General features: G+C 60.8%; 1 protein-coding gene across 1 annotated transcript in view; it reads left to right on the top strand.

The window, feature by feature from the left end:
* Positions 1-13,890, top strand: part of CBFA2T3 (CBFA2/RUNX1 partner transcriptional co-repressor 3) — a 100,841-nt gene extending 86,951 nt beyond the window's left edge. Inside the window, 8 exon segments of the mRNA XM_017859592.1 lie at positions 2,332-2,443; positions 2,446-2,512; positions 3,200-3,420; positions 5,864-5,949; positions 7,765-7,963; positions 8,427-8,495; positions 9,778-9,968; positions 11,980-13,890. Of these exon segments, the coding sequence (XP_017715081.1) occupies positions 2,332-2,443; positions 2,446-2,512; positions 3,200-3,420; positions 5,864-5,949; positions 7,765-7,963; positions 8,427-8,495; positions 9,778-9,968; positions 11,980-12,279 (1,245 nt within the window). The 3' untranslated portion in view covers positions 12,280-13,890.
* Positions 13,891-21,891: the final 8,001 nt, after the last annotated feature.

Here is a 21,891-nt window from a genome sequence, read left to right on the forward strand (position 1 = left end):
CCGCCCACCCATCCCCACCCCGCCGACACCCCTACAGGGCAGCAGCCCCTTCAGACACAAAGTGTAGTGGGGAACCCGACCTTCCCAGGCCAGACAGGAGGAGCCTAGTGGGAGTGACCCCAGCCAGCCCCTTCGACCTCGGTGTTCCTGACTGTAGCCTGGGCTAGGGGAGGGGTAGCACCTTCCTGAGACATCCATAGCCCCCCAGGCCCAGTGTGGGGCACCCTCACGCAGCCCTTGGAGACATCATCCTAGAAATGGCAGGAATGGTGGCTAAGGGGCCGGAGAGGGTGGGGCCTGCCTGGCTGGAACCCCAGCCCTGGCTTGCGTCCTCTCTCTCGTAGCTGGGGTGGTGAACCCCTGCACAGGGCGGTGGGAAAGGACGGAGCTAATTTACCCGGAGCTCGCCAGAGCCCGTCTCGGCCAGGGTCTCCACAGTGCCAGTTTGCAGATACAGCAAGGGTCAGAGAGGTTAAGTGACCAGCCCAAGGCCACAGCGTCTCTATGGCAGAGCCCACGGTCAGGGAGGCTTTAGCTGGGTGCTTGGCAGAGCAGCGGAGTCTGCGAAAGCCCTTGTAGCTCAGCTAGTGCCTCAGCCACCACTGCCATCGCTGCGAACATCAGTCCCCAGCCTGAGTTCGCATCTGTGCAGAGGGCAGCTTCGGGCCTTCTGTAGTCAGAGCCTCCATTCGGCAGTGGGGTTGGGGCATTTTGCCCAGCTCAGTTTGTGTAGCATTTTAGTGGTGACACCTCCCGGGTGCCCTGGACTCCTGGGGACAGAGTGGGGACACTGCCTCGAAGGAGGCTTTGCAGGAGGCTCCCACAGGCCCCACCCCATTCTGCAGGCCTGGGGAGCCATTCCCTGCTGGCTGAGGGCGGCGATGCGTCCGGCGCACACGCTGGTGTTGCCCAGTCCTGGGTCCCCTGCACTCTTCTGAGCCTGCCCCACACGCGGCCCAAGGGTCAGGCTTTCCAGAAGCCTGGGATGCAACCCCACCCACTGCCCCAGCTCCCAGCTGGCCCCAGCCGGCCCCAGCCAGCCAGGGATCCAGATGTTCCCCTGCCCTAACCGTGACCAGCCGGTTCCCGAATGGGCCAAGGGGAGGCCCCTGGGGAGGGGCTGATGAGGGAGGGAGGATGTTTGGCTCCTCAGACCTCCCGGGACCTCGTTTCCCAGCTCATGCTCCTAATGTGCTCGACAGATGGCTGGTTGGCCCCTGTTCAGCTATCCAAAGAGAAAACAGGCCGGCAGCCGGCACTGCTCGAGGGCCTGGTGGAAGCACTCATGGGGAAGGGGAGGCGCTGGCGGGAGAAGGCGGCGTGGCAGCTTTGAAACGCATGAGAAAGTTGGGGAATTGTATTTATTTACAAATGCTTAGAACCGCTGGCCCTCCCAAGTGGCCTGCTGCTGGGCCCTGGTCCAGCACGCTCAGGGTCCAGCCTGTCCGCCCTCCCGCGGCAGCTCTGGGAAGACTTTGAGAGCACAGCTTGCGGCCCAGCGGTGCCAGCCTGGAGCCAGGGAGGAGGCGGTGGGCGCCGCGAGTACTCACAGGCGCCAAAGGCAGGGTCTGCACACAAATCCTGTACACTGGGCTGTCCTTCGGCCGCACGCTGCGGAGTCCTTACCCACAAACACAGAGCCCGGTCTTGAGGCTGTCCTCACCGAGGCTGGAGGATCACTGAGCACCACGTGCTCAGAGCAGCGCGGCCACAGAACATGGGTGTTCACCTCCCAAGTCCACAATCCGTTGAGGCCAAGGCTGGAAACCAGCGGGAAGGGAAGGGGAAGCTGATTCTGAGGGGTTTCCCATCAGGGCTGGAGCAGACATACTGCCCGTAATCTCAGCCGGGTTTCACTCCCAGCTCCCTCGTGTGAGGGCCTGCAGACCCGGGGCTGCCTCCCCTCTCTGAGCCTGCATTTCCCCAGCTGTGCCCGGTCATGTGGTGCCTGCTGGGCGGGGCGGGTGCAGGGGGGAAGACCAGCCGTGATCTGCTGCACCATCTTCTCCAGACGGCGCCATGGGAGGGAGCTGGGTGCAGTGGAAAAGCCCCAGCCTGGGAGTCCAGGATCTGGGCTCAAGCCCCACACGCCCCACGTCGCTGTGTGGCCCTGGTGAGGCACTCCTGCGAGCCTCGGTGCCCACTCTCCCACGGCACCCTCCCATGGCACTGCTAGGAAGGAACTTGAGGCCCACAGAGGTCGAGCACCTAATCTTTGAGGCCTGAGGTCAAGTTGAGCTTTCAGCCACCCAACCCAGGCCCCTCTGCTCAGACCTGAGCAGGGCTGTGCACCCCTGCACGCCCCCCAGGCCCTCCTTCCCCACCCTACAGGCAAACCTGCCCTTGCTGCAGCGGGAGCTCCTGCACTGTGCACGCCTGGCGAAGCAGACGCCTGCCCAGTACCTGGCCCAGCATGAGCAGCTCCTGCTGGACGCCAGCGCCTCCTCCCCATCGACTCCTCAGAGCTGCTGCTGGAAGTCAACGAGAACGGCAAGAGGAGGACGCCCGACAGGTACCTGTGGGCTCCGGGCATCTGGGCTGGGGGCACCATGGCCACGCGGCTCACGCTGCTCCCCTCTCGGTAAGAGAGGGAACCTCCTCTGGGGCTGTAGGCCCAGCCAGCCCACTCAGGCTGAGGGAGCGTGGCGAAGCATCCTAGGGCCAGCAGGCTTGGCGGCTGCAGGGGCAGACACCCCAGTGGGCTGCAGACTCAGATGCTCCGGGGAGCCTAGGAGGACAGGGAGGAGGCTGGTGGGAGGACGGCTGTCCCCTGTGTGCTGGGTGTGGACCCCGAGCGTCCAGGGGTCCAGAGTCCCCAGGTGCCTGGGCTGGACCCACTCTGCTGCTCCAGATACTCTTGTGCTGCTGCTGCCCAGGGGGCGGGTGGTCTCCAGTTACGGGAGGCTGGTGTATCCCTCTCCTCATTCCCAGAGCAGCGAGTCCGGCTCTTGGACCACCAGGCCTCAGGATCCAGTACAGCTCGAGCAGGGGTTGAGGCTGGCATAGGCCCTGGGAGAGGGGTGGCGAGTGGGAGTGCCAGGCTGGGCTTCCCAGGGCTGGTGTTTTGCTCCATGTTTCTGTCTCGCCCTTACGTGTCCTCTTTCTCTCTGCCCACACCTGTCTGCCTCTCACCCCGCCTGCACCTCCGTCCCTGGCTCTGCTATATCCACTGCCCCCACCCCGCCTGCTCTTGGGCTAGGACCAAAGAGAACGGGTTGGACCGTGACCCGCTGCACCCTGAGCACCTCAGCAAACGGCCATGCACCCTGAACCCTGCCCAGCGCTACAGCCCCAGCAACGGGCCCCCGCAGCCCACGCCACTGCACTACCGCCTGGAGGACATCGCCATGGCCCACCACTTTCGAGACGCCTACCGCCATGCGGACCCCCGGGAGCTGCGAGAGCGCCATCGGCCACTTGGTGAACAGTGTGATGGGGCAGAAGTGTGGATGCATGTTACAGGAGCACACGTGTGCCCACATGTGTACACCTGAGCATGTGGGCGCAAGGCACCACGGGCAGCTGTGTGCACCCGAACTCAGGAGACCCCGTCCCCCTTGCCTGGCACCATTCGGGGCCAGGAGGGTCCTGTCCCCCCCGGGGCAGGGTGGTGGCTGCAGAGGGGCCTGTCCTGGGCCCTGAGCCCACCTGTTCCCCTGGGGTGTGCAGCCTCGGGCCTGGAGCTGCCCACGTGGTTCTCATCCGAGTTTGGCGATTCCCACAGTGCACCTGCAGGCGGGTCACATGGCTCTGCATCTCAGTTTCCTCCTCTGTCAGCTGGGTCAGACCAGAGTCCCACCTCTCAGAGTCCAAGGCCCGGGGGAGTTAATGCAGAGTCCAGCAAGGGCTGCCGTGAGGCCTGGCTGGTATCTAGAGCAGATGGTGGGCATGGAGACTCAGAGTGAGGCCTGGCTGGTGTAGATAACAGAGAGGTGGGCACGGAGTCTTGGCCTGAGGCCTGACGGGCATGGATAACAGAGAAGTGGGCATGGAGTCTCGGTGCATTTTACACTTCACTCGTTCCTGAGCCCGTCAGCAGGGTAGCGTCAGCACCCCCATACCACAGATGAGGAGACTGGAGCCTGAGAGCACACATAATGCACCCACAGTCTCATAGCCCAGCCTGTCTGACTTTTTGATGGCCTCTGTGCTGAGGACCCAGAGATGGTTAGGCCCAGCCCCACCCCAGGAGCCCTCCAGGACAGGCTGCAGGGAGGCCTCCAGTCTGCCATGCTGAAACAGAGACCCAGGGCACGGTGGGGGCCCAGCAGCCGGGTCAGCAGAGGCCTTGCCCTGCACAAGGCCATTTCCCAGCCCCCACCTTGCGGAAGGTTCCAGGGCCTGGGCCCAGGCAGCAGGTGACGGCGTCTGGCATGCTGCAGCCGGGCCGGGCAGGTGCTGACTCCCACCCGCTTCTGCTAATACAAAAATAAACGCCAGCTGTCGGGCACATCTCAGCCACTATTTTGGTTGGGGTGTTGGTGCCGGCTGCAGCTTCACAGGCGGCAGAGCAGGGTGGTGACTTTGAGCTGTGGCTGCCACCTCCTCACCTCCTCTGCAATTTGGGGGAGCCATTTCAGGTTCAGGGGCTAGGATATCTTTAGGGGCTGAAAAGGGTCCAAAGAGGGAGACCTCAGCCCCGGGAAGCATGAGCCATGGCCGAATGCAGAAAACAGTGGGGCCTGGAAGCCTCTGATGTCTCCAGAAGCCGTGGGCACAGCCACCACGAAAGAGTCGGCCACTGCCAGGCATCACTCATATCTCCCGTGGGTGCAGCCACCACGAAAGAGTCGGCCACTGCCAGGCATCACTCATATCTCCCGTGGGTGCAGCCACCACGAAAGAGTCGGCCACTGCCAGGCATCACTCATATCTCCCGTGGGTGCAGCCACCACGAAAGAGTCGGCCACTGCCAGGCATCACTCACATCTCCCGTGGGTGCAGCCACCACGAAAGAGTCGGCCACTGCCAGGCGTCACTCACGTCTCCCGTGGGTGCAGCCACCACGAAAGAGTCGGCCACTGCCAGGCGTCACTCATATCTCCCATGGGCCCAGCCACCACGAAAGGGGTCAGCCACTGCTGGGCGTCACTCACATCTTAGTTTCTGGTGACCTGTGGGAGTGGCCCCTGCGGCTTCAGTCCTGGAGCCTGTCAAAAGGGAAAACCTGAGACACGCTGCATTGAACAGAGTTTAAGCAAAGAACAATCCCCGAATAGGACAGGCCTCAGAGCCAGCGCGCTCCGAGAGCCCCGGCCTCCGCATGGCTGGTGGTGTTCACAGGCAGAGACAGGAGGCGGGTGCCGAGGCGGCAGGGTTGCATGTTGCTTGGCGTGGCCTCATGTTGAGTCGTGGGCGCCTGCGGGTGACCGCAGAGGGCTGCTGTGAATGACTCAGACCAGCTCCTCCCAGCGAGGTTACCCGTTGGTTCACCGGCTAAGGCAGGTCCAGGTCATGGTGTGACTTGGCACTGAGGCATCCTCAGGCCACGCTTAGTCTAACAAGGCCTTCCCAGACAGTGGCTGAGGACAGTGCTCCAGCTCCAGCCAGCCTCGGTCCACACCCCACCTCCACCGCTCTTAACCAGGCTTAGTTTCCTCAGGTGCAGGACTGAGACTGGACCCTCCCTTGGAGGCGTGTACCAGGTTGCAGGGGAAGAGCAGTCGGCCCAGAGGCCCAGGCAGCTCAGTAACCCAGGCATCCTCCGCGTTCACCGAGTCAACCAGCCCTTCCGTTACCCTGTCCGTAGTCCCCAGTGGGCACAGCCCATGGGTGGGGCCTGGGAGCAGAGGGCGGGGTCTGGGAGAATAGGGCGGAGCCTGGCTGTGGGTGGGACCTAAGCATGCACTTCCCCCATCCACAGTGGTGCCTGGGTCCCGGCAGGAAGAAGTGATCGACCACAAGCTCACAGAGCGTGAGTGGGCAGAAGAGTGGAAGCACCTCAACAACGTGAGTGTCCACACAGCCACGCCCACACAGCCACGCCCACACAGCCACAGCCACACCCATGCACACAGCCATGCCCGCACACAGCCATGCCCACCCAGTCACGCCCACACAGTCACGCCCACACACAGCCACACACATGCACAGCCATCCACAGCCACGCCCAAAGAGCCACAGCCACACCCACGTGCACACCACACCCATGTGGCCACACCCACCCACACAGCCACACTCATGCAAACAGCCACACCCACACACACCACCCACACGAACATACACGGCCACACAGCCACACCCACCCACACAACCACACCCATATACACAGCCACACCCATGCACACAGCCACACCTGCACACTGCCACACCCCCCACAGCCACGCCCACAACCACGCCCATGCACACAGCCACACCCACACACTGCCACACCCACACACTGCCACACCCACACAGCCACGCCCACAACCACGCCCATGCACACAGCCACACCCACACACAGCCGCACCCATGCAAGTCACACAGCCACACCCACACAGAGCCACACCCCAAAGCCATGCCCACCCATACAGCCACACCCACAGATAGCCACACCCATGCACACAACCACACCCACACAGAGCCACACACACAACCACACCCACATACAGTCACAACCACGCACACAACCACATGCATACATAGCTACACCCACACACAGCCATATCTGCATGGCTACACCCATATGTAAACATGGCCAGGGCTCTGCCCCATGGGGCCTGGGACTGCTAGAGACAGCAGGACTGTGTGGGTGCCCCTGAGCTCCTGCCTGTGTGGCCTGCCCCATCCCTGCCCAGCTGCTGTGTCCTTCACCTGAGCCCCCCTCCCCACTGTCAGCGCAGGCATCGTGTCTGGTGCAAGGCATCGCGAGAGGCACAGGGAGGAGGATTCCTAAAACCATCATGGCGGGCCTTGCCTTCCCTCCACTTTCTGCTCACTAGCTTGTCCCAGAGTCTATCCTGAGTCTTAACAAGAAGTGTGGGGGGAAAGCAGTGCTGAGACCTCTTTGAGGTAGGACATGTTAGGGGACGGTCCTGGAACTGGGCTCGTGAGAACCCACCCCCCCATCCCGCAGCACGTCCAAGGAGGGGTCGCCGGGCTCAGGGCCAGAACCCCTCCCAGCACTGTTGTCAGCCTCATCCCTCACCCTCGTCCTTTTAGAAGGGGAGCCCAGGCAGAAAGCCAGGTCCCTGAGGCAGAGCCGCCCGAGCGGGTTAAAAGGAGAATCATGCCGGGCGTGGTGGCTCATGCCTGTAATCCCAGCACTTTGGGAGGCCGAGGCAGGCGGATCACGAGGTCAGGAGATCAAGACCATCCTGGCTAACACGGTGAAACCCCGTCTCTACTAAAAAATACAAAACATTAGCTGGGCGCAGTGGCAGGCGCCTGTAGTCCCAGCTGCTCAGGAGGCTGAGGCATGAGAATGGCGTGAACCCGGGAGGCAGAGCTTGCAGTGAGCCGAGATCGTGCCACTGCACTCCAGCCTGGGTGACAGTCAGACTCCGTCTCAAAAAAAAAAGGAGAATCATAAACTCCTGTGTGCGTCTAAGCATGTGTCCTGTGTGAGTCTGGTACCCCAGGCGCCCGGCAGTCCCAGGCTAGGGACCCATAGTTCCGAGCGGTAGAGGTGGGCCCTCCCTCACCCCTTGTCCTCGTGGGCAGTGGGCTGGTCGAGCACCCATCCTGTCCAGGGCTCTGGCCGAGTGGGCAGCACAGGGAGTGTCCCGTGCGCCCGGTCCCTCCGAGGTGCTGAAGCACTCTGCCCCGCCCATCCGCCTGCCCCAGCTCCTGAACTGCATCATGGACATGGTGGAGAAGACCCGGCGCTCGCTCACGGTGCTGCGCAGGTGCCAGGAGGCCGACCGCGAGGAGCTCAACCACTGGGCACGGCGCTGCAGCGACACGGAGGACACGAAGAAGGGCCCCAGTCCCGCCACGGCCCGGCCCCGCAGCAGCTCCGCCGGCCCTGAAGGGTGTCAGCTAGGTGTGTGGCGGGTGGGTGGGGAGGGAGCAGACACCTGGGAGCTGTCAGGCAGGCAATGCAATGAAACGCCAGGCAAACAGTTTCACTTGAGAAAGAGGCACCTTTTCACTTTGTACAGAAACTGCTTGGTCTCCCAGGAGCCTGGAGCTCAGGGCGTCCGGTGGGCCGGAGGCTGAGCTGGGAGGCCCTGAGGGTCTCTGCTCCTCCGCCTCAGTGATGAATACTGAAACCAGGAGAAGCCCAGGACACACACGGCTCCCAGCCGAGTCCGAGGTCCACAGCTCCAGTGCCCCCCCATGCCCGGGCACCGCCCTGGGTGCCTGGCGACTGAGCAAGACCTTGTCCAGGGGTACCTGGGCCCTCCCCAGGGACGCGCACGCTCATTCCCTGCACTCAGGGCCCAGCCAGGGTGGGGAGAGGCAGCTGCATGGCCCATCCTGTGTGACACTGGCCCCTGTTTCAGACGTGCCCCGGGAGTTCCTGCCAAGGACCCTCACCGGCTACATGCCCGAGGACATCTGGAGGAAGGCTGGTGAGTGGGGCTGCCCGGCGAGCGGTGCTGGTGAGTGGGGCTGCCCGGCGAGCCGTGCTGTGGGAGGCCAGGGCCCCAGATGCCCCTCAGCAGCTCAGCTATGAGGAGCTTCTGTCTCCATGTGGGGGCTCAGGCTGTGGGGCTTTATGCATTCCGCTGCGTGGCTCACAGCGCGGTCAGAGTAGATCCACACTCAGGGCAGGACAGCTGCTACCTGTGCCTACCAGGAAACGGACCGGTGGGCGCCCAGCAGAATAAAGTGGGTCCCAGCCCTGCACACCCAGGAGGGCATGCAGAAGTACACACACTCAGAGCCTGGGCGCGTCAGGCACGCGGGGTCAGAGTCTGGGCAGAACAGAGTCAGAACATGGGCAGACGTGGAGCTGGGCGCTGGGCAAGGCTGTGGGGACATGTGCTTATGCTGTGGGGACCAGAGGTGGGGGAGGGGCTGGGGCAGAGCTGGATCTGTGGGTAGCGAGAGGGGTTAAGATTAGGGTTGGGGTTGGGGTTAAGGTTAGGGTTGGGGTTGGGGTTGGGGTTAAGGTTAGGGTTGGGGTTGGGGTCGTGGTTGGGGTTAGGCAGCGGTACCAGGGTCTCCAGCTGGTCTTAGGGTCTCTTTTAGTGATGGAGTTGAAACCTGGCCTCTCCAACTGGGCGGGCGGTTCTCCCTGGAGCTGCTCTGAGCCTGCCCCACCTTAGCACACATCAGGATCAAACAATGGGGTCAGGGAGCGTGGTCTTCTGAGGCCAGCTAGGTTAAAGGATGGCAAGTGCAGTGAGGATAACAGAGCAGGGTCTGGGGTGACAGCACAGAGCCCTGGAGGAGGGGGCTTCCTGGGCTGCGTCTGGGTGGGGCCAGTGGTGAAGGCGGAACAGCAGAGTTATCCGAGCGCCTCAGGTACGGTTCCTGGAGCAGCAGCAGCAGCTCCCCTGGCACGCATTAGGAATGCAGGTTCCGGGTGCGCCCCTGGCTGACCAGACCCTGGGGTAGGACTCGCCATTGCCCTGCAGGGGTGCAGCGCCTGGGGAGCAAGCTTTGAAAAGCTCCCCACGTGCTCGCCGCATGACCCAGCTTTGCACACACATGCCTGGGATGCCTGCGTGTATTTGCATGTACTTGTCCGCATAGGCATGAGGGCCATCAACGTGTGCCTGTGTGTGCACAGATGCTACGTGTGTTCAGCTGCACATAGCCCTTGTCCCCAGGTTGTGGGCGTAGGAAGTCCAAAGACCCGTCTGGGATGGCCCATGTGACCGCCAGCCCTGCCCATGTCCTTTGCAGAAGAGGCCGTGAACGAGGTGAAGCGGCAGGCCATGTCAGAGCTGCAAAAAGCCGTGTCAGACGCGGAGCGCAAAGCGCACGAGCTCATCACGACGGAGCGTGCCAAGATGGAGCGGGCCCTGGCCGAGGCGAAGCGGCAGGCCTCCGAGGACGCCCTGACGGTCGTCAACCAGCAGGAGGACTCCAGCGAGGTAGGGCCACCCGGCCACGCTGACACCCTTCCCGTCTCGCTCCCGTGTGGTCCCACGCCACCCCCGTGAGGATTCTGAGCCTCCACATGGCATCAGCACAGTTATCACGGGCGTCCTGCAGCAGGCACGCCGTCCCTGCCCACGCTGTGCTTATCAACACAGATTTCACATGGTTTGGTGAGACGTCCTATGGGTGTCCCCGTTCTGTAGATCCAGAAACTGAGGGCTCAGGAAGGTTGGCAGCTTGTCTGAGGTCACGGCCTTGGGAAGTGGTGGGGCCAGGACTCAAGCCCAGGTTGGCTGATGCTGAGTTGGAGTTTCGCTCTTGCTGCCCAGGCTGGAGTGCAGTGGCACGATCTTGGCTCATTACAACCTCCGCCTCCCGGGTTCAAGCGATTCTCCTGCCTCAGCCTCCTGAGTAGCTGGGATTACAGGTGCCCGCCACCACACCTGGCTAATTTTTGTATTTTTAGTAGAGACGGGGTTTTGCCATGTTGGCCAGGCTGGTCTCAAACTCCTGACCTCAGATGATCCACCCGCTTCGGCCTCCCAAAGTGCTGGGATGACAGGCGTAAGCCACCATGCCTGGCCTGAAATCCCTGTTCTTTAGCCTGTGAGAGCAGGAGGATCCAGGAGAGCTGTGAGGGCCCCAGGTGGCGTCTGAGGCGCCCAGCTCCCTCCGGTGCACACGGCAGGCCTGAGAGCTACCCTGCTTGTGCCTGTGCACCTGGGAGGCAGGTGGGGGCAGAGGACCCTCTGCAACCCTTTTCTGCCTTGTCCACAAAGAGGGGAGAGGGAGAGACCCTTTCCAGGGAGCCCCAGGACTGTCCCTTGAGACAGGGCAGATCTCTGTCCAAAGGCCCTGTGTGCATCTGTGCCTGGGCCAGCCCCTGGGTGGGAGAAGATGGAGCCCCATCGATGCAGGGGTCTCTGCACCAGCCCTTTCCACACATGCTCTCGGCTGGGGAGAAGCTAGAACACCACCGGCAAAACTCTCACAGAGCTGGCACTTGAGTGGGCACAGAGAAAGAAACACCAAAAGCAGAAGCGAGGCGGGCAGAAGCGAGGCGGGCAGAAGCGAGGCGGGCAGAAGCGAGGCGGGCAGAAGCGAGGCGGGCAGAAGTGAGGCGGGCACGCCGTTTCTGGGGGCGGAAGTGTGTGGGGAGTGGGGCCGTGGAGGCCTCATGGCAGGTGACACCTGAGCAGAGGCCGGGAGGAATTAAGCTGGCTGCGCAGGCATTGGGGGAGCAGGCCCAGCGGAGGGACTGGCAGGGGCCAGGGCCTGGAGCGGGCACCATGCCTTCCGCAGGAAGGCTGCTGCTGCTGTGGCAGTGAGGGGAGGGGAGGTGGGAGGTGGCACCAGAGGCTTTGGAGGCCACAGAGGGCCCTGGGCTTCTCCCCTGGGGCAGGTTTGGGCTTCCCACCCCACAGCTCAGCCGTCTCTGTGAGAGATCCAGCCCCTCCCCAAGAAGAAACATGCTCGGGCTTTGTGTGGCATCCGTGACCCCCTCTGCCCACAGGGATGCCTGGGGCACAACTCACCCTACGGGAAGGGAGCAGAACCCACCACAGGGTGGGGGCAGAGGTGGGGGGGTGCAGCAGAGGCGGGGATGGGGCAGAGGTGGGGAGGGAGACGGGTTGGGGGGTATGCAGCAGAGGCAGATGGTGAGATCTCAGCAACCTCAATTATGCTGGGACCATGCCCTTCGGTTTTGGAGCCTGGTGAGCTCAGGAGGGCTTCCCGGAGAGGAGGCAGGGGTCATCGTTGAGTTAGCACAGCACAAACCTGTCTGGGTGAGCTGGAGTGTGAGACACAGTAGTAGGACGCTGTCCCCCAAAATGGCCCAGTGAGTGGCTGTATCTGGGGAATGGCCCGAGGGCTGTGGGGCTTTAGAGTTTCTCTCTTCTCACCTGTTGATGACGTGCTGGGTCTGAGTGGCTTGGCTGGAGCATGTGTTGGGGATTTGGGTGACCGGACCCAGCCCTGACTGGCCCCTCTGCCCCCACCCAGAGCTGCTGGAACTGCGGACGGAAAGCCAGTGAGACGTGCAGCGGCTGCAATGCGGCACGCTACTGCGGGTCCTTCTGCCAGCATCGGGACTGGGAGAAGCACCACCACGTGTGTGGCCAGAGCCTGCAGGGCCCTGCGGCCGTGGTGGCCGACCCGGTGCCTGGACCGCCCGAAGCCGCCCACGGCCTGGGCCCCTCCCTGCCTGTGGGTGCTGCCAGCCCCAGCGAAGCCGGCTCTGCGGGGCCTTCTCGCCCCGGCTCCCCCAGCCCGCCTGGCCCGCTGGATGCCGTGCCCCGCTGACCCCACCAGACCCCAGCCTGCTGGACACAGCACCGTGCCGACCCCACCCAGCTCCGGGCCCGCCAAATGCTGTGGCCCCTGATGCCCGGCCGGCCAGACGCTGCGCCCGCCTGGCCTGGGGAAGCCGACCAATTAGAGTCACTGCTGCTACTGCCCCTCTCCAAAAGAAGACACAGAACCAACAAAACCGCATTCAATGCACCTGCCTCAGCTACCTAATGATTCTGCACGGAGACCTCTTGACAACCTCTCTTCAAGCATCCTCAGAAGCCTCAGTGAGCTTTAGACAGCGGAGCGGATGCCGCGGGCGCGGCAGCTCTGCCCGCCTCTCTCTCTTTTCCTCTCTGTCTGTCCCCCTCTGTCTTCTCTATCCTCTCTCTCTCTGACTAGCACACACTTTCTCTTCAATGAAAAAATCTAATTGGTGGCTTATATTTTCAGCAAAGAATTTTGGGGGGTTTTGTTTGTTGGCAAAAGAGTTACTCAGAAATGGACAAAGAAAACTCTGGGGGTTCTCCCCCTCCTGATTAACGAGGGAGAAAGAAAACTGTGATTTTATAGCCGGAGATCTGAACCCAGCTGTGCCCCTCCCCCAGGGGCGTGAGGCTGATTGGCAAAGACGGGAGGAAAGATTTCAATTTCTGACTCAAGAAGCATTTTGGTTTCAGATTTTTTTTTTTCCTGTAATGTTAAACTCTTTGGCTTTAAGTAAAAATCCAAAAAGTTTTTTTACAAAAGCAAAGGAAGCATACTTGTGAACTACCTTGCTAGCTAGCCAGCCAAGGATACCGGACACACCTCTGCTCCAAAGGAAATCCAAAAAAGCAAACACAAGAAATCAAAGTCCAAAATTTGTCACTGCCAAAGTATGTTTTTCACTGTTTTCCTTGCTCTTGGGTTTGTCTGTGGGTGTCGGGATATTGGGGTGCAGAGGGTTGGTGCCCAGTGAGAAGCGACTTTTGTTCCCTTCCGCGTAGGCGTCGGTGCGTCCGCCGCGTGTGCGCGGTCTGTGTGCCGTCGCCGCGGCCTGCGTCTCCACGTGTGTAGGGAAGGACACGCCGTCTGTCCTCACGCCCCTGTGACGTTTCATATTTCCTTTTTCCACTTGTGGAAAAAAAGTGCTAAAATTGTCTTCCCAGAGAGAGCATAATTCCGAAACAAAACTGTGACAATCTTTTGGGTTGATTCTCGACTGCTTTTCAAGCACGCGGAGCCAGCAGGGCTCCCTGAAACATGGCTTCTCAGCCAGCCCGTCCTCCTCTACCTCTCTCCTCTCCGCGCCTCCAACCTCTCCCGGCCCCATCGCCCCCACCCCAGCGTCTCACTGCAGCTACTCCCCTGTCTTCCAAACTTTTGCAGAAAAACAAAACAAAAAAACTACAAACAAAAGCAGCCCTCTGCCTCCTCCCCAGGAAGGACCCTGACCATGTACATAGCCCTGGTGCTCCTGCCCTGCCACCCCTCAGATGCGTTTGCCTCTGGCCCTGGGGTGTGTCTCGGTGACATTTTCTATCAGACATGCTCCCTCCCACCTTCCAGCCCTGCCCATCCTCCCTCCACTCCTCTCAACTCCCTCCGCGATTTCAAGAAGGAAATAAAGGGATAAAGAAATTCACGCTTGCACCAAGTGCAAGGACAGACAACAGCAGGCGCGGCCCACCGCCTGGCATCTGTGTGCGTGGCTCTCAGGAGTTCCAGGAACTCAGTGCAATACCCGAGTGACCCAGCTACTGAAGCGGCCGTGAACGGCCCGCGAGAGGCCCGAAGCCGAGAGTGTACGTTAATGTGAATGTATATAGTCTTTGCAGAGGTCCAAATAATATTCCTGATGGTAATAAAGAAGAGATGTTTGCCAAATAAAAAAGAAAAAGTTAAGAGAAACGCGGGAGTTTGCGAAGTGTAGGAAACAGATTTTCAAAGGCGTCTGAACTGTGGCCCCCAGGGGAGGCGCGGTTTACCTGCTGGTGGTTCCTTCACGGTGGTAAAAGTTCCTCCTTTGAGCATCGTAAGGATGGATGCCATCGAGTCACCACCAGCCAGGTCCTGTCTGGAACCAAGCCTGACAACAGAAACCTCGTTCTGAAAGTCAAGACAGATCGAGTGTGTCCTCCAGATAGTGCCCTGGCCCTAGCACCACCTGCACTCCTCAGTGACAGGCCCAGCAAACTCCCTGAGGTTTGCTTTCGTGGGTTTCAGAGAAACAAGGACCAATCTGGGATTTGGGCTCTCTGTTAAAGTGGCAGAAGCCCGTCTCTCCTCCTCCCAGGGCTGCGGTTCTCCAGCTCCGAACCCACACAGCGGCGGTGGCAGCGGACATGCCCGTGCCCACGAAGGGGACCTGCCTCCCCCGGAGGTAGGCGTCCTGGGACTCTTCTCATCTCTCTCTCCCACTGGGCTCCATCTTGTCCCCACCCACACTGCAGTGCCCTTCCAGGTGGGCAGGGCAGTTGGCTGTGGTGATCAAAGGCTCTAGGGGACAGGAAACGGGCATGGTGCTGTGGGGTAAATTGAGTCAGGCCCTCCAAGGCTGTGTGGTCCAAGGCTGTACGGGTGAACCGGTGGTCTCTAGAACACTGAGCCCTGGGGCAAGAGGACCCATGGGCAGCTTCCCTGGCACCAAGCCCCGGGGCAAGGGCAAGGGAATCCATGGGCAGTTTCCCTGGTTACTCAGGTCCCTGGGGTCGGGACTGGTGGGGAGCGTGAAGGAGACACTAGTTTACTTTGTGGAAGAAAGCCTCCTCTTTTTCCCTCACCTCTCTCGATCCTTCTTTGGGGACACACACGGACAGTAGCATACTCACCAGCTGGCTGCATCAGTCTGGCCAGCAGCCTCCAGGGGCCAGACCACAAGGCTCAGGGTGGGACAGGCCCTCCCACCCCAGCTCTCAGGAAGGGGTCAGCCCTCGAGCCAAGGATGAATGCCATCTGCCCTGCGTAGCCCCCCACCATGCCCCAAGCCACCCCCGGCACAAGTGCAAAAGGTGGCGTGAGGACCTGGCCAGAGACCAGGCAGATGGAGACCCACAGCCGACAGCCCCATGGAATCGGGACGGCTGGGAAAACTGAGGCCCGGAGACAAAAGAGGGGGTGTCCTGGGTGCGCTGTGTCAGGGACCCCTGGGCGGGTGTTGGCCGGGTCACATGAAGTAAGGCAGCTCCTGCCCAGGGAGGCTCTGGGGCCCCCTCCGATGCTTCAGGGGCCCATCTTTCTGAAGCTCATATGCCCAGGCCCTGGTGGCCAAAGACCTCATGGCAAACCAAGTGGAACCCATAGCTCTGGGGTAGGGACAGGGACAGGCAGCATTTTGTGTTTCCCCTTGGTGGCCATGAACACCCGTGCCCATGGTTCCGACCTGCAGTCTGCACCTGCGGGCATCTGCCTCTCTTCTGCCAGGCAGAGGGTGGTCTGGACAGAGGGTCTGGGCAGGGGCCACACCTGGACTGGGGAGATCCACCCTGTCTCTGCCCCCTGCCCGGCTGCCACCTCCACAAGCTCACAGATCACTGGCCAGAGATGCAGCCTGCCAAGCTGTCCTCCCGCCAGCCACCGTCAAGACAGGACCATGGCACGCCAGACGTTCTTCAGAACCTCCTCCCCAAACCCCAAACCACCCCCACGCGCCCCCCATGGCACACCAGACACTCTTCAGAGCCTCTTCCCCAAACCCCAAACCACCCCACACGCCCCATGCGCCCCCCTTGCATGTCCTGTGGCCACCCACACAGCCGTGCCTTCATCCCACCCCACCCTCTCCACCCACGGACCTGAGGGCACCAGCTGCCCCCTGCCATGTGCCAGTGATCTCATCTCAGCTGCTGCCTTAAGGGAACCTTCCAGGGGCAGATAAAATTCCGCTACAGGTGCTGTGAGCAGGTGGGACCAGCATCTTGCAACAGCTCTGACCAGTCGGGGCCACCTGGAGCTTGAGGTGGGTGGCTGGGGGCCAGGAGCACACACTGGGTGGCGGCCCGTACACGTGCCTAAGGTCCCAGACCAGGGCGCCAGGGTGAGCACATTCCCTGGCAGAGCTGTGACACAGTGGGGTGGGGTGCCCTCTCCTACTCCTTGTTTCCAGGGGTCAATGCCTGGAGAGGGTGTCCCTAGGAGAGGAGGGTGGCCCCATGCAGCCTCCCCGAGTCCCCAGCACTCTTGGAGCCCCACTCTTTGGGGGGTACTCACAGGTGCCAGGCTCCCATCTCATTTCCTGGCTAAGAGTTGAGTCCTTACCGCCTGAGACTGGGGACTTCTGGGAACAGACCTGCCTGGATAAATTCTGCCAGGAGTGGTGGGTGCTCCCCAGGATCCTCTGCAGTCTCCCTGCCCTGCATCCCCGAGCCCCGGGGCCCATTTCCTCCTGCACTGCCGTGCAAGCTCCCACACTGAGGGGGCACTCGCTAAAATGGGGCTGGGGCCACAGCCCTGGATGATGAGCATGCTGGCTGGAGAGGAAGACAGTGAGGAGGTGGGGGCTCCATGGGGCTGGTCTCCCACAGGTCCGCCGGCGCCCGTGCACACTTCAGAGATAAGGCCAGGGTGCTGCTGACAACCCCTGCTCTGTTTTCCCAAAGTTCTAGGAAACTCCATTTTGGACACTTTCTGTTTTTTATGTTTCAATCCAGCCAAGCCCCAAGTAGCTTCCCAAAGACCCCAAGGAACGGAAAGTCAGTGTCAGTAGTGAGAGTGAAGCCCACTTTTGAAATACATGAGGCCAGGCGCGGTGGCTCACGCCTGTAATCCAAGCACTTTGGGAGGCCAAGATGGGTGGATCATAAGGTCAGGAGATCGAGACCATCCTGGCTAACACAGTGAAACCCTGTCTCTACTAAAAATACAAAAATTAGCCAGGCATGGTGGTGGGCACCTGTAGTCCCAGCTACACGGAAGGCTGAGGCAGGAGAATGGCGTGAACCTGGGAGGCGGAGCTTGCAGTGAGCTGAGATCCGGCCACTGCACTCCAGCCTGGGTGACAGAGCGAGACTCTGCCTCAAAAAAAAAAAAAAGTACATGAATGATGGCAACAGGCCTCCCTTGTCCCCATCTGCATGGGGTGGGGAGCCCGGCCAGGCCATCTGTCACCTCCCCAACCCCATCTGCCAGGGCCAAGGGAGTTGGGCCGGTGAGGACCGGGCCGGGGCACAGCCACGTGCAGCCTAGTGGGGAGGGGACTTACTCTCTACTTCCTTCTCCTCTTTTTTGTTGACTCCCCCAAAGGAGCTGGACTGAGCATTGGGTTATTTTCCTGTAGTTGTGAGAAGCCTATGCCCTGGGTCTGCAGCCTGTGCAGGGCTGCGAAGTGACCCCGGCCGCCCCGTCGGATGTACTGCGGGTTTGGCCTGTGGACGCTGTGAGACGCAATGGTCCAGTTAGCGCTGTGTCCATGTAATAAAGCGAACGTTCGCTGTCGCCTGGCTGTTAGTCTCCGTGGATCCCAGGAGGCTTCGGCTGAGCCTCGTCTCACCTGTGAATTCACTAAATACCTGCTGGGGCTTCTCTGTGCCCTGCAGGGACCGGGCCTCCCCACGCAGCACACACTGCAGGGACAAATAGGCCAGTGTGTGACGTGGGGCTGGGGCGAAGGGAAGAGGCGGGGCGGGAGCACACGGGTGGGGAGGAGCGGCAGCCTCCAGCCATGAGGGCTCCTGCAGGGCTGGCAACGGCTGAGCCTGCAAAGGGGACATGTGGGGGGTCCCGACAACCTTACCCCTGGGAGATGGTCCTGAGGATTCCAAGACTGGAGCCCCTGCCTGAGAAGCCCCACCTCTGACAGTGCTGGGGCTGGGCTCATGACACCTCCGACCTCGATGGGGGACACAGGGGACTTCAGGGGACACAGACAAAACAGAGGAGGCCGGGCATGGTGGCTCATGTCTGTCATCCCAGCACTTTGGGAGGCTTAGGGGGATGGATCGCCTGAGGTCAGCAGTTCAAGACCAGCCTAGCCAACATGGAGAAACCCCATCTCTTCTAAAAATACAAAAAATCAGCCGGGGGTGGTGGCAGGTGCCTGTAATCCCAGCTACTCGGGAGGCTGAGGCAGGAGAATCACTTGAACTTGGGAGGTGGAGGTTGCAGTGAGCCGAGATCGTGCCATTGCACTCCAGCCTGGGCAACAGAGTGAGGCTCCATCTCAAAAAAAGACATGAAAACTGAGGGGACACAGGGGACCTGACAGTGGACAGCGCAAGCAGGGACAGCTCACCCCTCTCAGCCATCCCCATGGGACCCTCACATTGGGGCACACGCAAATCCTGTACGGAATAGGAATTGGGCTGGGCACTGGTGCCCCTGGGGCCAGGCTGCCACGAATCCTCAGGCCCGGCCCTGGAACGGGGTATATTTGAAGAGTGTCACTGGAAAGACCAGTGTCGGATCCGTCTGTCCCCTGCCAGGCAGCTGGCAGGAGCCCTGGCCGGGCCTGGTGTGTCAGCAGTCTCAGACAGGGTGAGGATGACAGGGTTTTCCACAGCCAGGGCCCGAGCTCAGAAGGGCATGCGTCAGGGCCTGGGCCGAGTCCAGCAGGCTCTGGTCTTGGACAGAACTGGCTGCAGTCCTGCCTCTGACAGGGAGGTGGAGGCACAGGTGCTGACAGACCCTCCACCACACAGGCACAGACACACGGGGCAGGGGGCCCTGTCCCAACAGAAGGAGCCCAGGCCGAGGCCACACTCCACCCTCGTCTGGCCAGCCCTGGTCAGCACGCCCGTCCTTAGTGCAGACGTGGGCTCTGCCGCTGAGGAGCTTTGGTTTCTAAGGGGAGAACTGGGCAAGTCATCAACACCAGACAGACAGCAGGAAAGGCGTGAGGACAGCGGCTCTTGAGGGAGGAGCAGCAGCCTGGCAGGCTTCCTGGAAACAGCGGCACCGTGCACAGGGGGAACAGTGTCCTTGGGAGCACGCACATGTGTGTGGCTGTGCGGAGCCAGGTAGAGGGGAAGCCGGGTCCAGACAAAGCCCATTCCTCCCGACCTCATGAGCCTGCCCCAGAAAACCCTCTGGGTGGTGGACAGATGGGGGCGCAGCACGGTCTTCAGTCAGTCTCTTGGAGGTGTGAAAAGAAAACAAAATTTCAGGACCTAAAACTCACTAAGCCAAAGAGAAAAGTCCAGCTGGGAGCCGAGTCACACACACCTGCCTCCCATTTTCTTCCTCAGTGGATGGCTACGAAGATGAAGGAGCCCGGTCCCCCGCAATGTGTTTACACGGAAATTCCCTGTGGGCCCCAAGATCTTGGCTCTGAAACAGTTCTGCTGGATCCCACCCAGACAATGTCATCCCCCAGCTTATCTTCCAGCTGTGGGACAAAGGACAGAGCTAACATCACCCTCCACTCACTGGAAACAAATGTGAACCTGCCGGCTTCCTGTTCCCTGTGGCAGTTCTATCTTCTCTGGAAACGCAGGGTTGCTGAGCGTGGGGCTATGTAATTCACTCCTCTACCCTCACGTTCGACATTTCAAAATGTGCATTTGGTGACGGCCAATCAGAGCTTCGAAGGCAGGCTACCGCTTGCCTCTTTTATCCACTCTCCTTTTTCTTCCCTTCCTGTGTTCCCCTCCTGCCTGCTCTTTCCCTTTAAATATAGGAGTCTCCAAACCCTCTTTGGGTTTTTTTGTTCTTGTTTTTTTGTTTGTTTGTTTTTGAGACAGAGTCTCACTCTCTCGCCCAGGCTGGAGGGCAGTAGTGCGATCTCAGCTCACTGCAACCTCTGCGTCCCGGGTTCAAGCAATTCTCCTGCCTCAGCCTCCCGAGTAGCTGGGATTACAGGTGCCCGCCACCTCGCCCGGCTAATTTCTTTTTTTTTCTTTTGTATTTTTAGTGGAGATGGGGTTTCACCATGTTGACCAGGCTGGTTCTGAACTCCTGACATCAAGTGATCCGCCTGCCTCGGTCTCCCACAGTGCTGGGATGACAGGCGTGAGCCCCCGCGCCCCGCCCCAAACCCTCTTTGGAAAAAGCAGATGTTGCCTGTGGCTTTGTGGTCCTTTTTCCTGGGTGCACCCTCAACCTTGGCAAGATAAACCTCTAAACTGATAGAGACCCATCTCAGACATCATCTGGCTTACAGAGGTGAGAACAGAGTGGGTGCAGGAGCCTTGGTTCCCAGGCTGTGGCAGCCTCCATGTCACCACCTGCTCCCCCTTAGCCCCCAGCCCAAGGTAGAGGAACGGCCACCCTGCGTGGGTGGGTGCATGGTGCAGCAGTGCAGCTCCAGCCTAGGCCATGCCCTGTCTCTCTCTCCTCCCCTAGTCCCAAATTCCCAGGAATCCCAGCCCCACTGGCTGAACGCCGGGGTGCAGTCACAGAGAAGATGGCCTCGACCTGGGGGTGTCAGCTGCGCAGGGCGGCCCCGTCCCCCACCACCAATGGCAGGGGTAAGAGCCATGCATGACTGCCTGGCCCCAAGAGTGGGTGGGAGACGGCATCACTGGAGACGGAGGCCAGAGCAGACCCCAGCAGCTGCGCTGGCAGGTGGAGAGGGAGGCACGAAGGCAGAGGCAGGAGTCCTCACCTCACAGGAACTCACACCACCACTCCCCACACCACTCCCACAGAGCCCCCACCCCAGAGTAACTCACACCGCCACTCCCCACAGAGCCCCCACCCCACAGCAAAAGAATTCTGGCTTCATGGAAGTGGCTCCCATCTAAAAGATGACCCAGGCCAGGCACAGTGGCTCGTGCCTGTAATCCCAGCACTTTGGGAGGCCGAGTCGGGCAGATCACCTGAGATCAGGAGTTCGAGACCAGCCTGGGCAACATGGTGAAACCCCGTCTCTATTAAAAATACAAAAAAAAAAAAAAAAAAAAATTAGCTGGGTGGTGGCAGGTGCCTGTAATCTCAGCTACTCGGGAGGCTGAGGCAGGAGAATCACTTGAACCTGGGAGGCAGAGGTTGCAGTGAGCTAAGATCGTGCCATTGCACTCCAGCCTCGGCAAAAAAGCAAGACTCCTGTCTTAAAAAAAAAAAAAAAAACAGAATGAGCGTTAGGGAGGCAAGGGTCCCTGGGGACTCCATGGGGGTCAGGATGCAGGGACAGCAGTTGCTGCCTCTCCTCTGGGCCCAGGACCCCGCCCCGACCTGCCTAGGCCCTCTCATCCCGTGCACCTGCCCTTGGTCCCTGCTCAGACCCTTCCCTCCCCCGAGACCATCTCAGCCCCTGCCTCCCCTAGTCAGAAGCCACCTCCCCAGCCTGCTTGGACCCTGGTACCAGAAACAACCGCTCCTATATTCTCACTTGGATTGCGTGTTCATGCCGTGTGGTGTTCGTGCCGTGTGGATGCTGCTGAGGTTTGAACCCTGTGATGGACCAAGGCTCCAGTGAGCCGCAGCGTGGCCAGGCGGAAGCAGAAGAGACCAGTGACCCCCACTCAACTCAGCCTCTCCTTCCTCCAGGGAGAGTGTCCTGGAGGTACCTATCCCATTGACAGGGAAGGGGCGAGGCCAGGAGCCAAGGCTGGAAGTTCAGCCCCTACTCAGCCTTTGCAAATGCTCTAGTGGGAGCAGCTGGCCTCAGGAGAGAGCTTAAAACTCCAGGAGGGCCCAGGCAGGTGCGGACGTGAGGGGAGCGGAGGGGAGGCCTCGCCTGGCCCACCTTCCTCCTGCCCTTCTACC

Source organism: Rhinopithecus bieti, unplaced genomic scaffold (genome assembly GCF_001698545.2).
Source record: "Rhinopithecus bieti isolate Rb0 unplaced genomic scaffold, ASM169854v2 scaffold_1618, whole genome shotgun sequence".
Lineage (NCBI taxonomy): Eukaryota > Metazoa > Chordata > Mammalia > Primates > Cercopithecidae > Rhinopithecus > Rhinopithecus bieti.